Genomic DNA, 15,882 nt, shown 5'->3' on the forward strand with positions numbered 1-15,882 from the left:
TGGGGCTCCCATCCCTGGGGGTCCAATCCCCCGGGTTCCATAGCCGGGCTGAGCCCGTGATCCCTTTGCATTTGGGCTCTCATGTTCAACACGAGTTTGGCCCCGCGAGGTGGTGGTTTGGGGACAGGGGCTGGGGACACGGCGGGGGGTTCTGGGGTCTGTCCTCACGGCTGCCCAGCTGCCAGTAACCCTGCTGCCCTTTGCCTCTTCTTCCCAGGAGGGCGCTGGGGGCCAGTCTGCCCCCGCCGAGCCCACCCAGGTGGCCACGGACACCCAGGCCAGGAAGCGCTCAGCACTGGGGCCGAAGGGACGTGGGACACAGCCTGACATGGAGACCAGCAAGGGGACTGCAGGGTCTGGCTCCCCGGGGATGCAAGCAGGGACACAGGGGGAACCAGTGACCCCTGTGAAGTTGTCAGGCGCTCCTGCAGATCACGCAGGATCTTGTGGTACCGGCGTCACCACCCCGGGGTTGCAGCCAGGATCCCCGGGCACCCAGGCCACCACCTCCCTGGGGACACAGCCAGGGGCCCCTGACACCCAGGCCAGCACCTCGGGGATGCAGCCAGGATCCCCGGGCACCCAGGCCACCACCGCCCTGGGGACACAGCCAGGGGCCCCTGATGCCCAGGCCAGCACCTCGGGGGTGCAGCCAGGATCAGCTGGGACCCACACCACCACCCCTGGGGTGCAGCCTGGCTCCTCCACCTCCCAAGCCACCATCCCAGGGGATGCCCAAGAGCCGGCCAAGCCCTGGGGCACCACCAGCACCTCCAGCTACGAGTCGGAGATGCGGGAGGTTCTCTCCCAGGTTGGGCAGCTCGGCCACCTCTGCGCTGGTCTGAAGGAGCAGGTGGAGCAGCTTAAATCTACAAAAGCTGAACATGCGGATCTTGAGAACGTGCGCCGGCTCTTCCCGGAGGGAGGTGAGAGCACGGGGGGGCTGGTGGGGGTTGTTTGGCGTGGGGACACCCTGGCTCAGGGGCTCGTCATGCTCAGAGCCTGGCCCCAAGGCTGAGACCCCCTCACCGACAGCACATCCCCTTGCACCATGTCCCTCTAGGCCGGCAGAGCATCACCAGCATCCTGGCCGACCTCAAGTGCCAGATGTCGTTCCTGCAAGACATGGCCGGGGCCCTCCACGGGCAGGAGGAGAAGGTGAGCCGGCAGCAGTCCCCGAGGGGCTGCGGGGATGCCAGTTTGGGCAGGGAGGGGGCAGCCGAAGGGTCCCCGTGCCGGAATGACACAGGGGGCTGTGCCCTCACCGCCCCCACTGCCGTTCCCAGATCAGGAAGGTGGAGGATGCTCCCAGAAAGATGAGGGGGGCTGGAGCCGGCAGGAAAGCAGACGGCAGCGCCCAGATGACCCAACAGCCGCGGTAAAAGGATGGGAGAGGGTTTCCTACCCCGCAGGGCTGCGAGGGAGCCTGGGGTCTGGGAGCATCCCAGTTTGGGGGCCGAGGGACACCCCCACGAAGGCTAAGCCTGCCCCTGCCCCCGTCTCGCTGGCCAGGCCCAAGGGACAGAAGGTCAAGGCAGAGCGGAAGGAGTTGGGGAAGCAGCAGGAGCCGACCCAGGCCGAACTGGAGAAGTTTGCGGCCGAGTACGTGAATCAGTTGGTGATGGAGACAGCACAGCAGCTGCAGGCAGAGGTGAGGCCCAGGGGCAGCGCTCCCAGCCCCCGCTGGCTCGTGGGAGTCCTGGCGGGGTCCCGGCCACGTCCCCTGGCCGGATGGGGCCATGGAGCCTCCACGGCACCTGCGCTTGTGGGCGGCATCCAGCCCGGCTCAGAGCTGATTCCTCCTCCCCTGCCAGCAGCTGGACGAGCCGAGGGCGACGGCGCAGAGCGGGGGACACGAGCACGCGGGGTGCCCCGGCTGCAACTGGGACACCAGGGCGCTGCTGGGGAAGCTCCTCCAGCGCTGCGAGAAGCTCGAGGCGCAGCTGGAGTCCCTGGCCCAGAAGGCGAGCGGCAAGGTGGAGAGTTACCCAAAGTGGAGGAGACAGGTAAGGAGACGTGGTGTAGGGGGCTTGAGCTGCCAGGAGCCCCCAGGCATTTCTGCTTTGCTGTAACGTGGGGGAGCCCCTCGCTGCCCCCCTAACCGGCTTGTGGGAGTCAGCAGCATGGAAGGGAGTTAAAGCCTTGGAGCAAATGTCCTGCTTGCCCTGAGAGCCCGTGGCCACCAGCCAAAATACCCTGGCTCTGTCCCCGTGGGGCAGCCACCCCCCTTGCTCAGCACCGCCTTGTCCTCTTAGTCCCTGCAGCAGGACGAGCAGCTCAAGTGCCTCCAGGCCAGCATCATGCAGCTCCAAAAGGACTACGAGAAGTTCAGCTCGGCCCTTGCAAACCTCCAGCAGGATCGCCAGCAGGAGCAGAAGGACATCAAGGTGGGTGGCTGTAACCCGCAGGCAGAGCCCAGGCTGGGACCCCAAGGGATCTGTCCCCCTGCCACCCTGCTCGCAGCCCTGCACAGCCTCCCGATGCCTTTCCTGGAGGTTTCTGATGGGCTGGGGAGGCAGGGGGTGCTCGGCTGGCCGGGGGGCAGCTCCGACCCTGCCGTGGCGTCACGGGCTGCTGTCTGCCTTGGAAGGCTCTGTCCCAGGCCCTGGAGAGGCTCAAGAAGCAGAAAGCAGACAAGGAGCAGCTGCTGGTGCTGGAAATCGATGAGGTAGGGGCTCGAGGGGCCCTGGTGCCAGCCAAGGGTGTCCCGAGCACGGTGACAAACGCCCCTTGTCCCTTGGGTGCCGGCTGGCAGAAGCATCCGGGGGGAGGGAGGATTTCCAGCCCTGCTGCGGGTCCCTCTGTGACCCCGAGTCCCTTTGGCTGGTGGGAGCAACCCCACGGGGGTGATGGGGTGAAGAGGGCCACGCAGCCACTTCTCCCTCTCGCGTTGTCCCTGCATCCTGTCCCCACCGCTCTCCCGCTTTTCCCCGTTGCTAGAAAGCAGACAAAGCCGCCCTGGCTGACAAAGTCAGTCGCAGGCAGTTTGAGGCGTGCGAGGAGCGGCTGAACAAGGCGGTGGAGGAGGTGACAAGCCGGGTGACGGACCAGGAGGAGAGCTGGCACCGGTTCCAGAAAGAGCTGCAGAGACAGATGGACTGCAAGGTGAGGGCTCGACCCCTCCACGCAGAACTGGCACCTTGGGGGCCTGGCAGCCTGAGGCAGCATCCTTGCGAGGGTGCCCCCTCCCGGCTGTCCCCCTGGGGACCGCCATGTCCCATCCTGGGGTAGATGGCTGAGGGTGTCACCCGTCCACAGCTGGACCGCCGGGAGCTGGGGGCGTTCCGGGAGCAGCAGGAGGAGCGGTGGAAGAGCCTCAGCGGGCAGCTCCAGAAGGAGCTGCAGCCAGAGCGTGACGATGCCGCTGGGATTAGGAAGTGAGTGCGATGGGGACAGCGGTGGCTTTGGCAGTGCCGGCCCTGTTCCTGCTGGCTGTCCCAGCTCGTGCCGCTGTGGTACCCTGGCGTGGGAGCCGAGTGGGCAGCGCCCCTGGGGATGCTGAGCAAGTGGCTGTGCCTTGTGCTCCTGCCAGCTGCAGCTTCCCAGCGATGGAGGCGCCACAATGAGGGGGCACGTGTGGGAGGAGCCCTCCTGAACCAATCTTGGGGGGTGGGTGCAGAGGCTTTTTGTGGCAGGGGACGGTGTGCAGGTGGGGCTGTGCCCCCCAGGAGCTCCCCAGCCCTTTTCTCCCCCCTCCAGGCAGCTGCTGCCTGGTTTCCATTGCCTGTCCTGCGACCGGCCCCTCCACATGCTGGCGCCTGGACCGTGAGTAACTGCCCCCTGACCCCTCTCTGGCGTCGAGTGACACATGGGGTGCCACCTGCCGGGCACTGAGCACCCCGTGTCCTGTCCCACAGGGAGCGGACGGGCGAGTGCAGGTACCCCACTGTTCCGCGGAGCTGCGGGGGCCCACACACCCTCACGCCCCTGCGCTTCCAGCCCCAACCGCCCAGCACTCCACGGCCGTCCCCACCCAGCGCCCGCAGCCCCAACAAGGTAGGGATGACGGAGGTGGGGAGGGGGATGCTGAGCCTGCGGGGGGATCCATCCGTGCCTCAGTTTCCCCAGGGAGAGCTGGCTGGGGGAGGGTTGCTGGGGGATGCGGAACGGGGCCCCGTGTTTGGCTCACACGCTCTCCCCTTCCCAGAAGGACGCGATGCAGCTGTCGGGCCAGGACGGCACTGATGGGAACCGGCAGGACGAGCAGCTCGCCATGATGGGGGGCTCTCAGCTGCCCCCAACGCCAAGGGCCACCCCAGACACCTCGACCTCGCTGCTCTCGGCCGTGCTGCTGCACCGACCAGTCCCGTCTCCCAGACGCTTCACCCTGGCACCGAGTCTGCTGCCGCCCATCCAGCCCCCCCGCGGTGAATCACCCCCTGACAGCCGCGCAGGACAGGGGTCCCGGCCCCGGTCCCACCGTCCCGGGCGCTGAGCGGCAGCGGCTGCAATAAACGGTGATGAGCAACCAAGCGCCAGTGTGGTCTGAGTGGGGGTCCCTGGGGCAGGATGGCAGAAAGCCCCGCTGTGTTTGCTTTTTCAGGAGAAAAATAAGAGCTCAAAAGGCACTTTGGGGGTGCCCAGGTGGAGCCGGTGGTACCCGGGGCCCCCCAGAGGGAGCACGGGGAGCAAACAGTGGGCACCAGGGCAGAGCCAGCAAAGGCCCATCCTTTGGTGCCTTTGGAATTGTCATTCAAAGGGTAGATGAGCACAGCTCGGCTTCAGCCAGGACGCCTCTGTGCCTTTAGTTTTCGTTCTTCCCTCACCTTCCCTTTCGTGCCGAGCGGCCCGGGACGGGGGGGTGTGGGTGTGTGTGCTGAGGGAACACCTCGTACCCAGCAGCCTGCTCCATGCCGCTGCTCCTTGTCTCTGCATTTATATACGATACACAAATGTAAAGCAAGCGGGGGGGTGCGTGGGAGCAGGAGCGGCTGGGGGCTCCTGGGCTGGGCCTGACGCCTGCAGCGCCTCACGCTTTCCCGCTCCCGTCGCGCCGCCATCTTGGGCGCGGGCAGTGAAGCCGCCGCACTGAGGCCGTGCCCCGTGCCGCCGGGGAGGAGGGGAGCCGGTCTCTCTGGGAGCCGCTCTTGGGAAGCGGGCGGCGCACCCCGCCGAGGAGGGGGAGTTAACGTCCTTCCGAGTCCTCCTGCTCGGGTACCGGCGCCGTTCGGGCGGTGGCTGATGAGGTGTCTGTCGCGGGGCGGGGAGAGCGCGGCCGCTGTGCCCTCACTAGAGATGGCGGCGGGGCGGTCTCTCGCACGGACAGGACGGCGGCCGCGGGGAGCGGCGCTCCAGCCCCTGGCGGAGCTCGCGTGGCTGCGTGAGGGGACGGGACCCCCCCTGCAGCCTCGCTGCCTGCCAGGGAACCCCCTTCCCCTTTTCCAAACCTCCCATTCCCCCTCAGCTCAACGCCCCCTTTCCCAGCCAGAGGGAACCCGTTCTCTGCCCGACCACCCCCATCTTGGGGTCACTTGTCCCCTGGTTCCTGAGGTTCCGCCGGGTGGGCGTGGGGCGGGTTTGGGTCGGGCTGAGCCGAGGGCCGGCTCCCGGGGGGATGCTCTGCAGGGAACACCCCCCGCCCCAGGAGCGCTGCTGCTCCGGTTTATTTTCATATTTCCCGCCCCTAGCACTGCGCCCCAGCAGTGAACCAGCAGACTGCAGGTACCGAAGGGATCTCCTCCTCCTCCCCAACCCTTAAGGGGCGGTGATCCCTGCAGGAGTAAGAAAAGGATGCTGCAGGAGCTGGGGTTGCCTTCTACATCTGTTGTTTCTCACTTCAGAGCTGCGCCGGGGCTGCAGGGCTCTCTGGCCGTGATGATGAGCGGAAACAACTTTACAACCTGTGAAGTCATAAACTTCCCAACTCACGAGGTTATAAAGCAGGTATGTTCATTTCGACGTCGGGCGCAAGGGCGATCGTTCCACCATTCATGCGCAACTTCTAACAATATGAGGTGTGTTTAAATACAGTAAGGTGTTACATATTCATAATGACCCCAGGAACGTCCCTACATATTCATAACCTTTCCCGCTTCTTATTAAAATGAGTCCCAGGTGATCATTTCCATAGTCTCCTCCTTGACCCCTCCCTGTGGCACCTGCGCAGTGCCATCTGGTGGTCTTGAGGAGGGGTCTTTGGATGAAGGCTCCTTCAGCCTCATCACAGTGAACTCTTTACCTTTGGCTCATTATGTTGAATTGACTGGAACCCAAGCTGCCAAGTCGATTGAAACCAGACTGGTTCCTCCCTTTTGCTGTAAATCTCTGTTATCTCGTCTTCTCAAGTTTACATCTAGGTGCTGTAAAACCTCTTACCTTGGCATTCGACGAGGTTCTGTTTTTTCTTAACATAATGGGTTAGTTAGTTACTTAGTTCCCTCTATCAGCTCCCCCCTTTTCGGGAAGGTTAGTAAATTCTTGTACTAACGTGATGATTCCCTGTTTAACCTTTTCTCGGACCACAAGTAAGAAGGCTGCTTCGACATGAGAAGATGTATCTTTCTCCCTCAAAGAACAAACAAATTCTGATGTTGAACAAAACATTCGTGTTGCTCTTCTGGGGCAGCTGATGACCGGGTGGCTGGTGCCCCGGCAGCAATGGCATCTGTTGGGCTGCAGCGGGAGCTCGCGCTCTTTGGCGTGGTGACCCCGCTCACTGCAGTTCTAGCACTTTCCTTTTGGGTTTCTTCTTCCCAGTGCGGCGGCCAGGTCCAGTTTGGTGTTATCTTTTAAAATCATTAATTTATACCCCGTTCCTTTTGCTGCCATTTCAGGATCTATAGGCGTGCCTGAGATTTGCATGGCTTGGACTACTGAATGAATTAACCAAACAAAGCACGGGGTCATACGTGGCACAAACAGTAAACCCAGAAATGCACATACTATCATGAACCCTATTTTCTTCCACCAGGCTCCCCCAAATAAGTTACCCCACCAATGGCTAGTAAGTATAGAATTCCATTTCTGTACTGGTACATGTGCAACGCGTTTTATCTCCTCTGCTATTTTCATTATGGCTTCCCCATTGTCATCTCTTTCCAAACAACACTCCGAAGTATTCAGTTTCCCACAGACGCCCCCCTCTCTTCAGCTAAAAGACAATCTCACGCTCCCTGATTTTGGTACACTGCAGCTCTGGTCTGAGACAATTGTCTCGCTATGAGATTCGGTGCCTCAGCCGTCTGGTTGCTTATTATTTCAACCACTGCTTGCAACCGAATAATTTGGTTTAGCATATATATAGGGGTACGGGATCCCCAGTTTCCATCTTGGGCCCATGTGGCTGGATCATAGTATTCAAATATTCTTTGTGCAGGCCATTCACCATCTTTCCAAGTTTGCATTCCTCCTATGGGGCATTTATTAAACTCCTCTCTGTTTCGAGTTTTGTCTTGCACTCCCCCTCCATCTGAATAGCCCCTCCTACCAGCTTGTGTAAAACAGATCCTCTGTTCTCCCCTGGGGCAGGAGGCAGAGCCTACACCGAGTCCGCCTTTCTCTAGGTTAGTTGCTACCCGTAATTTCTGCCCTTGGATTTCACACTTCTCCAATTTTGTTCTATCATAACATCCAGAATTAATATGAGTGTGATAATTTAGAACATACTGGGTTAGTCTTCCTATTCTCACATGCTTGTAGCACTTGGTACAGGGATTAGCCAGGCTAGGTTGGGAACAATAAGTCACCGCTCCTGGCAAGAGGATCAGGTCCAGGTTTCCACGCTCTCTGGCCGAGCAGGTTGCAGCCGGCAGCCGAGTTCGTCGTCTTCTCGGCAGCGAGGGCCGTGTCCCCGCCTTTCCTATTTTTGCCGTTAGCGTGGCGAATATTGTTTCCCAACTCTTGGCCTTCACTTCCTAGGAACAACAGGAGCAACAGGGAATTTGATTTCTCTGTCTGCACTCTACTCTTTTCATCACTGGTGGACTCTCTAAATTCCCATTCACCCCTTCAGTAAATACCTCCCACCATTCTTTGCTGTTTTTTTTCTATTCTTCCAGTGGCAACTGGAATCCTCAGCCGAGCTCTGGTTTCCTGATCTTCTATTCTTAGACATTTATTACACAATCCTGTTGGTAAGTTCCCTTTGTGGATGTGCTTATACCACAGTCCATTTACAACCCCGAGTCAACTTCAATTTCAGTTTGCCCGGTTCTTGAGATACTTTCAAGGTTCTTTCTTCCGTCAGGGGTCCTTTAACTTGAGAGACGTGTGTCCATCCTTTCTCTGCCCTCCGAACAGCTGGTTCTGTAGTTAACAAAACAAGAAAAAGGCCCCTCCCATCATGGGGTTGAAGTTTCTTCTTTCCAGGTTTTCATTAGTGTTGCCCCCATATCTACCAAAAGTTCTACTTGTTTTGTTCTTTTGGGTTTCTTCTTCCCAACGCGGGAAGCGCCACCCAGGCTGGTCCCCCAGAAGGACCAAAAGGTGATTGTGAAAAGCAGAGTTTTCCAGGTTGCACCCGGGTTACCCTCCGTGGTGTTTCGCAGGCTTTCTTCACTCTAGAATGGCGAATCCAGGCATCAGACTGGCGCCCCTTTTGCTGTAAATCTTGGCTATCTTGTCTCCTCAAGGTTACAGCTGGGGCTGTAAAACTTCTTATCTCGGCATTCAATGAGGTTCTGGTTTTTTTTCTTAACTGGTTACATACAGCTCTAAACTAGATATTCATTATGTGGCTTAAAGTGTTGGTTCGTTAGTAGGCCCTTATAATGTGGTTGGTTAATCCTTAAAGTGTTAGTTCCCTCTATCAATATAACTTCATAAACAAGTTTCCTAACTTTTTAAATAGAACTTAACCAGCTTTTCCTTTTTCCAGGTTCAGAGCCCGTGCCTCATTTGGTTATATCTGTAAACATTGAACATCTCCTCAGCGGGAATCACAACTGCATTTCTCAGTCATGTGCAGCTCTGGTGCCCTTGGCGCCAGAACCTGGGCCACATGTGGCAGCGATGGGGGGGCTGTAAGACCTAAAGCCCATGGCAAGCACAGCTGAAGCTGCACGGCTGCCCCGGGCAGCTCTTGCTGCTCCCTGGGTGCTTCCCCACGGGATGCCCCCTCCCTCTGGGCTCCGCACTGCTATAGTGCTGCCCTCAGACCTGCGAGAAGATGAGCAAGTTGAAGGAGGCGCATGTCGACCTGGCAGAGGACACGCGTGCAATGCAGGAGGCGCCTTCCAGCCTGGTGGGGAACATCCAGGAGACGCAGATGTGCACCCCCAGCAACACGCCGGCCACGCCGCCCAACTTCCTGGATGCCGTGGCCACGTTCTCCAAGCTGCGAACCCCCGAGAGCCGGCAGAGCAGCAGCAGCCCCATCGCCTCCATGGCCTGTGCCCGCGGGAGCTTCAGCCCCTTCAGGGCTTCCTCGCCACGGCCTCCACCAACCCTGCCCCCCAGAAAGCCACGGCCACCATTGAGGGGGGGTGCAGAATGACAAATGACAGAGCAGGTCTGGAGCAGGTTATGTCAGGGGTTAAAACAAGGCCCTCACAAAACCACTGGGATCTTTCCCTTCTTGTTTGAACTCGCAGTCAAAAGAGATCTGCTACCCAGTCCTTGGGGAGGTTTGCCTTGGCACAAACCCAAGCGTGCTCCATCACATTGGCACTCCTGCGAGGAGAAATACACGTGCAAACGTGCACGGAAAGTTACACGTGCTTGGGAAGTTACACGTGCTTATGTGGAAGCACGGGTGGAAAATACACCCGCGATTGTTATAGATTGCATAACTAAAGTAAATTTGCTAACCAAACCAAGAATATGTCAGTAGTTGACGATTCACTGAGTTGTGTAAATGTTAAACCGCCATGGTTTGCCACACGCAGTTTTCGCAGGTTTTGGCGGGAAAGACGCTGCGTGCTCACGGGGAGGGGAACGTGCTCCGCTGTGCGGGGCGGGCTGACTGACAGCACAGCAACCGTCTGACCAATCAGGAAGAGGTTCGGGGGCGGGTGCTTACCCACCCTATATAAACGCGTTTTGTCTGTAACCGCCGTGCGTGCCTTCGGGGGGAGCGGGGGCTGCCGGCCTGCGCGGGCTGCTTTGCTCGTTTATCCTTAATCAAAGTTATTCTGAATTTCTTTGAGTCATATTCGACTATAACAGCCCTGCCAGGGGCTCTGGGGCCAAACAAAAGAAGCTGTCAGCCCCAAGTAGCAGAGAGAGAGGGAGATGTGTCTACTCCTTCCATGATGAAGGCGGGAGGGGGGGAAAGGGGGGGATTGCATCCTGCCACAGCGCCAGACTGTAAAGAACAGGTTTTAGGACCAGAACTGGTTTTAGCACCGCTGTCCACTGCCCTCACAGTGAAATGCTGCCCTGCCACGGCTGATAACCCCAGCACTTCATGTTGGACAATTCCGCTGTGGCTGGGGAAATGGAGGCAGAGATCAAGGGTTTGCATAAATCCCAGTGCACTGCAAAGCAAACCCAGACTAAATCAGGCAAACCAGTTGTCTCTCTGATAGGAGCAGCGCAGCCACAGCCATAGGGAGCTCAGCTGGGCTCACAGCCTCAAGAGAACTGCGGGCAGACCCCTCATGTCAGCTGAAACACAGACCTTGCATCCTCAAGGTCACTGCAGGCAGGCATAACCCAAATTATTTGCTTCAGTTGTTCCAGGCCAAGAACAAACTCACGGCTGCTTGAGCCCGGGAGCTCAGTCTGGCCCATACACTGGCTCTCAGTCAACCTGAGTTCCCACACCAGTGCTGAAGGCTTCCAAAATCTCAGCGTTTTATCTGCTCGGGAAAAAAAGTGTAACACATGCATAAAAACTTGCAAACTTCTGTTTTAAAGGACACAAATCCTCCTCAGTCACCCTGAAACAATCCTGCTGGCCCTGGAAGACAGCACAAGTACGAGAGCAGGTCTGAAGGGCTTCTTCAAATTGAAAGAGTCCTTCAGTGCTGAGGTACATACAGGGGAACGCATTTTGCTGTTGTGATTTTTCAGATCTTTTTTTAATTAAAACATCTAAAGAGAAATATGCTCAACTAAACCGACGATGGGGTAAGAAGCCCCTTCTCAACGTGCTGAATAACACCTGGATCGCTCGGTGTTCTCAGGGAATCCCAGCAGGAGCAGCCTCAGCAGAACCACTGCTTGGTGCCAAATGGCTGCCAATCTTCTTCTGAAAGGTTTTTGAGCACCAGCGGCCCCTGTGCTTTCTCCTCTATCCTCCCAAGCAATTCCACACCCTGCCCATGCTCCTTTCATTGGGCTCAGCACTGCTGAAGCTGCAAAACTGAATAGATACCTTCTTTCCAACTTCCTGCTATGCCCAAATTCACCGCTTTATCCTACCTGGCCTCTCTCAGCTCTCAGTCGTACCCTAAATGCTCGTGAGGAGTGTTTGCAATACGAAGTGATGCAGTTAACTCTTTGAGATACTTCCCACTGCTTTACTGAGAGGATGGAATTCACTAGGGGGGCCTTGAGAACAATCCTGCCAACGCTTTGCTGAGCTGGAGCAGAACCGAGAGGCTGCTGCTGTGATACATTACACGGTGCGACGGCTGCTCCTGCGCGGTTGCTAAAGGGAGAGGATTTCCCTCTCCACTGCCATCTGCTAGGAAAGGTGACTAAAACACAGCTTAGGCAACAGACAAAAGGCATTTTCCCTCTGCTGGGAAAAACAGGCAAAGAAAGCTTTGGGTTTTGAATAACTATTTTTCATATTCATTTTTTAAAATTTGCCATTAATTCTTAGAGCAAAATTTATTGACATGACTCACAGTGTCATTGTCCTAGTATTGTGTGAAATAGAAAATACTTATTTGCAAAACAATAGGTATTTGCATTTAAACTCGACTAGAGAGATACACACCGATTTTACAATATAAATCCATAACACAGTAGTAAAGAGCAGGCAATTTCCTGTAAAAAACTGGAGAAGTATTATATGTAACACTTCATTATGTTGCCAGATGTAAACTTCTGCCTATCTCTCAGTGCAATAGCTCTGCATGAACAGGTTGATATATACAGGTTAGGAGGAGTTCATGACACATCTGAGTTTCAACATTTTGATGGCTGGTGATGAAACACCAGAAACCAAGCAAACGTAGAACTGACTGCAGGTCAGCCCTGTCGGGCTTTGTCGAGCTCTGTCAGGCTTTGTTGGGCTCTGTCGTGCTCTGTCAGGCTCTTTCAGGCTTTTCAGGCTTTCTAAGACTCTGTCAGGCTTTGTTGGGCCCTTTCAAGGTCTGGCAAGCCTTGGAGGGCTCTGTAGGGCTCTTTGAGGAGGTTAAAGGTACGCCTGCTCCTGATCAGCTCCGCGGACGTGACCCTGAGCCACAGCACCACCTTCTCCCCTCCCCTGGGGAGACAGTCTTGGGCCAGCACTTCTGTCCAAGCCTCCCTTGAGCCTGGCGGGGTGAGGAACAGGACTGGCAGGGCATGGGGCTTTGTACTGCAGATGGGGAAAGCCCTGAGAGCGCTTGGGCAGCAGAGAGCTTGTCCAGTACCAGTGTGATCTCCTGGTGGGGGAAACATCACTAGGAAGATGATCAGCTGCGAGTCCAAGCTCTGAAGAAAGCCGTGAGAGAAAGAGAGGAGAAAACACAAAAGGAGATGGAGCTTGTTCAGGAAGGGGCGCAGAGCCTGGCCTAGCAGAGAGCTGACCTAGGCCTAGGCTGCCTTCTTTATTCACCATTGACAATTTACAGGATTTACAGGTACAGGCCTGGACTGAGATGTTTACAAAAGGTGTTTTTCCACTAATTGCTATTAAGAACACACTGAACTCATGTGATGTTTGCCTCACTTGTTTTTCCACTCATTCACAGGCCCGGCCCAAGGACATTCACACATCCCATGCACTTGGGGGCGGTTATCCGGCCTGAGATACCATTCTCACGGGTCTGGGCTATAACTTTTTACAATTACGAGAAACGTACTTTGAAGTAATCTGTCCAAGGCCCTTTAGATATTATGATGTTACTATTATGTCTTTGACCGTCCGGATGGTCATGTCAGTTTGGATCTTCCTTTATCATCCAGGTGGCTGGAACCGCACATCTGGCTTTCCCACATCTTACTTTCCAACATTTCCCCCTTTTTTGTTTTATACATCAGGTTCCCAATGAGCGCAGTAAGGACCCTGCCTTTGTTCTTCTTTGCATTCTGTATCATTCTCCAGAGGATTCGAAGGACTGCAAGAAAAAACATCACACGAGCATATCCAATTCCCACAAAAACCCATAGATGCAGACTGAGAGCTGAAAATGAAGTTTTACGGTCTACTCACTTTATGCTATCAGATAATGTTAGCCCTTTTGTCTTACAGTCCTAATCCTTGCAAACTATGTAATTATTTTGCAGGGTACTGGCTAAATCCTAAATCAGGCCTTGCACATTAGCTAAGACTGTTATTTTACTTCCTGTCACTCATAAACACTATAATTCAACTTCAACGGCATTACACGTATTTAGCACTCTGGTAACAGACAATACAGGTTCAGGTATCAGCTAAGGAGGTTATTTAAATACAGTATCATAAGAATAATGAGGATCCACAACGTGCATGTAGTCCCTCACAAGAAACAAAACTAGAGGCCTTTTACTTCAGGTGCTCACAAGAAACACTCACTCACTCAGATAAAGAAGTGAGGTGTCATTAATCCCAGAAGTTTCCTTAGACGCTGTTCCTGTCTAAGGAAAGGACTCCAGTTCACAGACCCGCAGCTCCAAGAAGACCACTCCAAGGGGGTCTTCGGCGGGAACCCCGTTTCATTGTTTGGCCAGACGTGGCTGTGGCCCTTACAACATAGTCCAGAAGCCTCTCAGCGAGTCTGGGCACCTCCTTTGTCAAGGACCCTGTCAATTGACCGAGGGTCCCACCCCTCCTGACCCATCAGTTGGCAGAGGTGAAGTTCATTGACAACACCTTGGTACCATTCTGGGTGTATATATGCGGGGACAGGCACAGTGGGGCACAGAAGGTGCTAAAGAGCCCTCAACCTCCTCATTGAAAGCTCCAGATTTCAGGGGAATGTGTAACTGCCTCACAATCCAGCCTGCGACCACAGTCGTCTGGCAAACTGCTTTGGAGTGGTGGTGCAGTCACCTCTTGCCTCCAAGGTCAAAAGGGGGCATTCTGTTGGTGAGTTTGAATGCCCACTGTGGACCATCATACCTTATGTGTCATTTCCTGTTGCAGTCAACCTACAATAGAACAGAATAATACAAATTACAACAACTAGAGTTATTAACAAATATTGGAGAAAGCTGGTTAGCCATACTAATAAGGAAAACAAATGCATTGAAAGTTTTTTCGCCAGTTAGTCCCCAGTCCAAATCATGTAAATCTGTATCATTCTGATATGCCAGTGCCTCTTCCTCTGGTCTCTGCTGTTTCTTTGTTGCCCTCTGTCGCAGGGACAGATGCTGGATCTCTGGCATTAGGTCCTGCACCATGTTTGTCCAACTGGTAGAAAGGTTTAACACATTTTGCAGGAAGCCGCTTTGGTCCTGTTGGAAGAAGAACACAAGCACACCCCTTCCCCAGGCGACTGGTTCTACAGGCCCTTGCCACTGACTGTTGTGCAGGGGATCCCGGTACAAAACCTTTGGTCTCTGAGACAGTGGGTCTGGAACAGGGAAGTGTTTTTCCGCTGCTGCGATAGAGGAGGGAGGCACAGTACGATTCAAAAAAATTTAAAGTGTGTGTTGCATTGTCTGATTGTTCCTGAGGTGTCATATTCCCCCTTTTTTGTATTAATAACATCTGTTTCAGTGTGGAATGTGCTCGTTCAGTGATAGCCTGTCCAGTGGGAGAATGTGGAATACCTGTGACACGTGAAACCCCCCAGTGCTGTAAAAAATATTGCGTGGCTCTAGCAGAGTATCCAGGACCGTTGTCAGTTTTAATCTGTCGTGGCACTCCCCGTGTAGCAACACCGCGGGTCCAGTGACGCTGAACGTCTTTGCTTTTCTCACGTGTATGCGCAGATGCACAACGCATACCTGAAAAAGTATCTGTGGAAACGTACGTATTTCAAATGGCCAGAAGATGAAACGTGTAACATCAGACTGCCCAGTGTCATCAGCTGAGAGTCTGCGAGGGTTCACTGCAAGGGAGGGCGAGCTTGTAATCAGACCTTGGCACTCCGGGCAAGGGCGCTCTGTGTCTCTCGCTTGCTCGAGAGTGAGACCGAACACCTTTTGAAGGCAGCGGCGTTCTGATGGAAGAAAGCACGTGAAGCCCTGGCAGACTGGAAACGACTGTAGCTACAGCGTAAGAATCCGCAACTACATTGCCTTCAGTTGTGGGACCTGGTAAAGCTGTATGAGAGCGTACATGAGTAACAAACAGTGCGTGTGTGCGAAGCTGTAATGCAGTTCGCAGTGATGCAAACGTATCAGAAAGTTGCTGTTGCGAGATGTCTTTAAGAAAAGCAGAGGGGACGCGCTCTAGGACCTTGACCACGTACTCAGAACCACAAACCAAATTTAGAGCTTCCTCCCTAAAAAGCTCTAAGGCAGGCAGAACTGCACCAAGTTCCACTGATTGGGTTGAGCCTTCAACAATTTTAACAGCGTGATGCTGGAATAAAGCCAGCGTGCCAGAAAGAGAAGCAACAGCTACTACACACGAAATTTTACCATCACATTCACGCAATAAAGAACTAAATTACTTACGATCTTCTGTATTATCACAAAACGCACATTTTGAGTCAACGGATTCTCAGGATTTAACAGTTTGTGAACTTCTCGTGCCACATAACAAAGACCTACCAAAACTGTAACACACTTAAACAGACACCCACAAAGAAAACAGGTGGATGAGGAAAGCATCTTGCAGACTTCAGCAAGTTTTCTGACCTGTGTGTTATCAGGTAACTCTCTCAGCCTGTTGAAGTTCAGACCGTTCACCTGTAG

General features: G+C 54.9%; 2 protein-coding genes across 2 annotated transcripts in view; both read left to right on the plus strand.

Annotated features, from left to right (window-relative positions):
• Window positions 1-2,544: 2,544 nt before the first annotated feature.
• Window positions 2,545-4,435, plus strand: LOC139829332 (uncharacterized). The gene is made up of 6 exons (XM_071816372.1): window positions 2,545-2,668; window positions 2,941-3,105; window positions 3,259-3,377; window positions 3,700-3,765; window positions 3,858-3,996; window positions 4,148-4,435. The coding sequence occupies exons 2-6, from the start codon at window positions 3,094-3,096 to the stop codon at window positions 4,433-4,435; spliced, it is 624 nt and encodes a 207-aa protein (XP_071672473.1). The 5' UTR covers window positions 2,545-2,668; window positions 2,941-3,093.
• Window positions 4,436-4,698: 263 nt separating this feature from the next.
• LOC136109399 (uncharacterized) overlaps window positions 4,699-15,882 on the plus strand; it is a 96,183-nt gene continuing 84,999 nt past the window's right edge. Inside the window, exons 1-2 of the mRNA XM_065852033.2 lie at window positions 4,699-5,186; window positions 5,781-5,883. The gene's annotated coding sequence lies outside the window, so the exon portion shown is untranslated. The remainder of the gene's footprint in view (window positions 5,187-5,780; window positions 5,884-15,882) is intronic.

The sequence above is a fragment of the Patagioenas fasciata genome, chromosome 18, assembly GCF_037038585.1.
Source record: "Patagioenas fasciata isolate bPatFas1 chromosome 18, bPatFas1.hap1, whole genome shotgun sequence".
Taxonomy (NCBI): domain Eukaryota; kingdom Metazoa; phylum Chordata; class Aves; order Columbiformes; family Columbidae; genus Patagioenas; species Patagioenas fasciata.

Bases quoted from the DNA above. Each gene is read 5' to 3' on its own strand.
- LOC139829332 (XM_071816372.1), top strand. The intron at 3,766-3,857 runs GTGAGTAACTGC...CCTGTCCCACAG, and splicing joins CACATGCTGGCGCCTGGACC to GGAGCGGACGGGCGAGTGCA. The intron at 3,997-4,147 runs GTAGGGATGACG...TCCCCTTCCCAG, and splicing joins GCGCCCGCAGCCCCAACAAG to AAGGACGCGATGCAGCTGTC.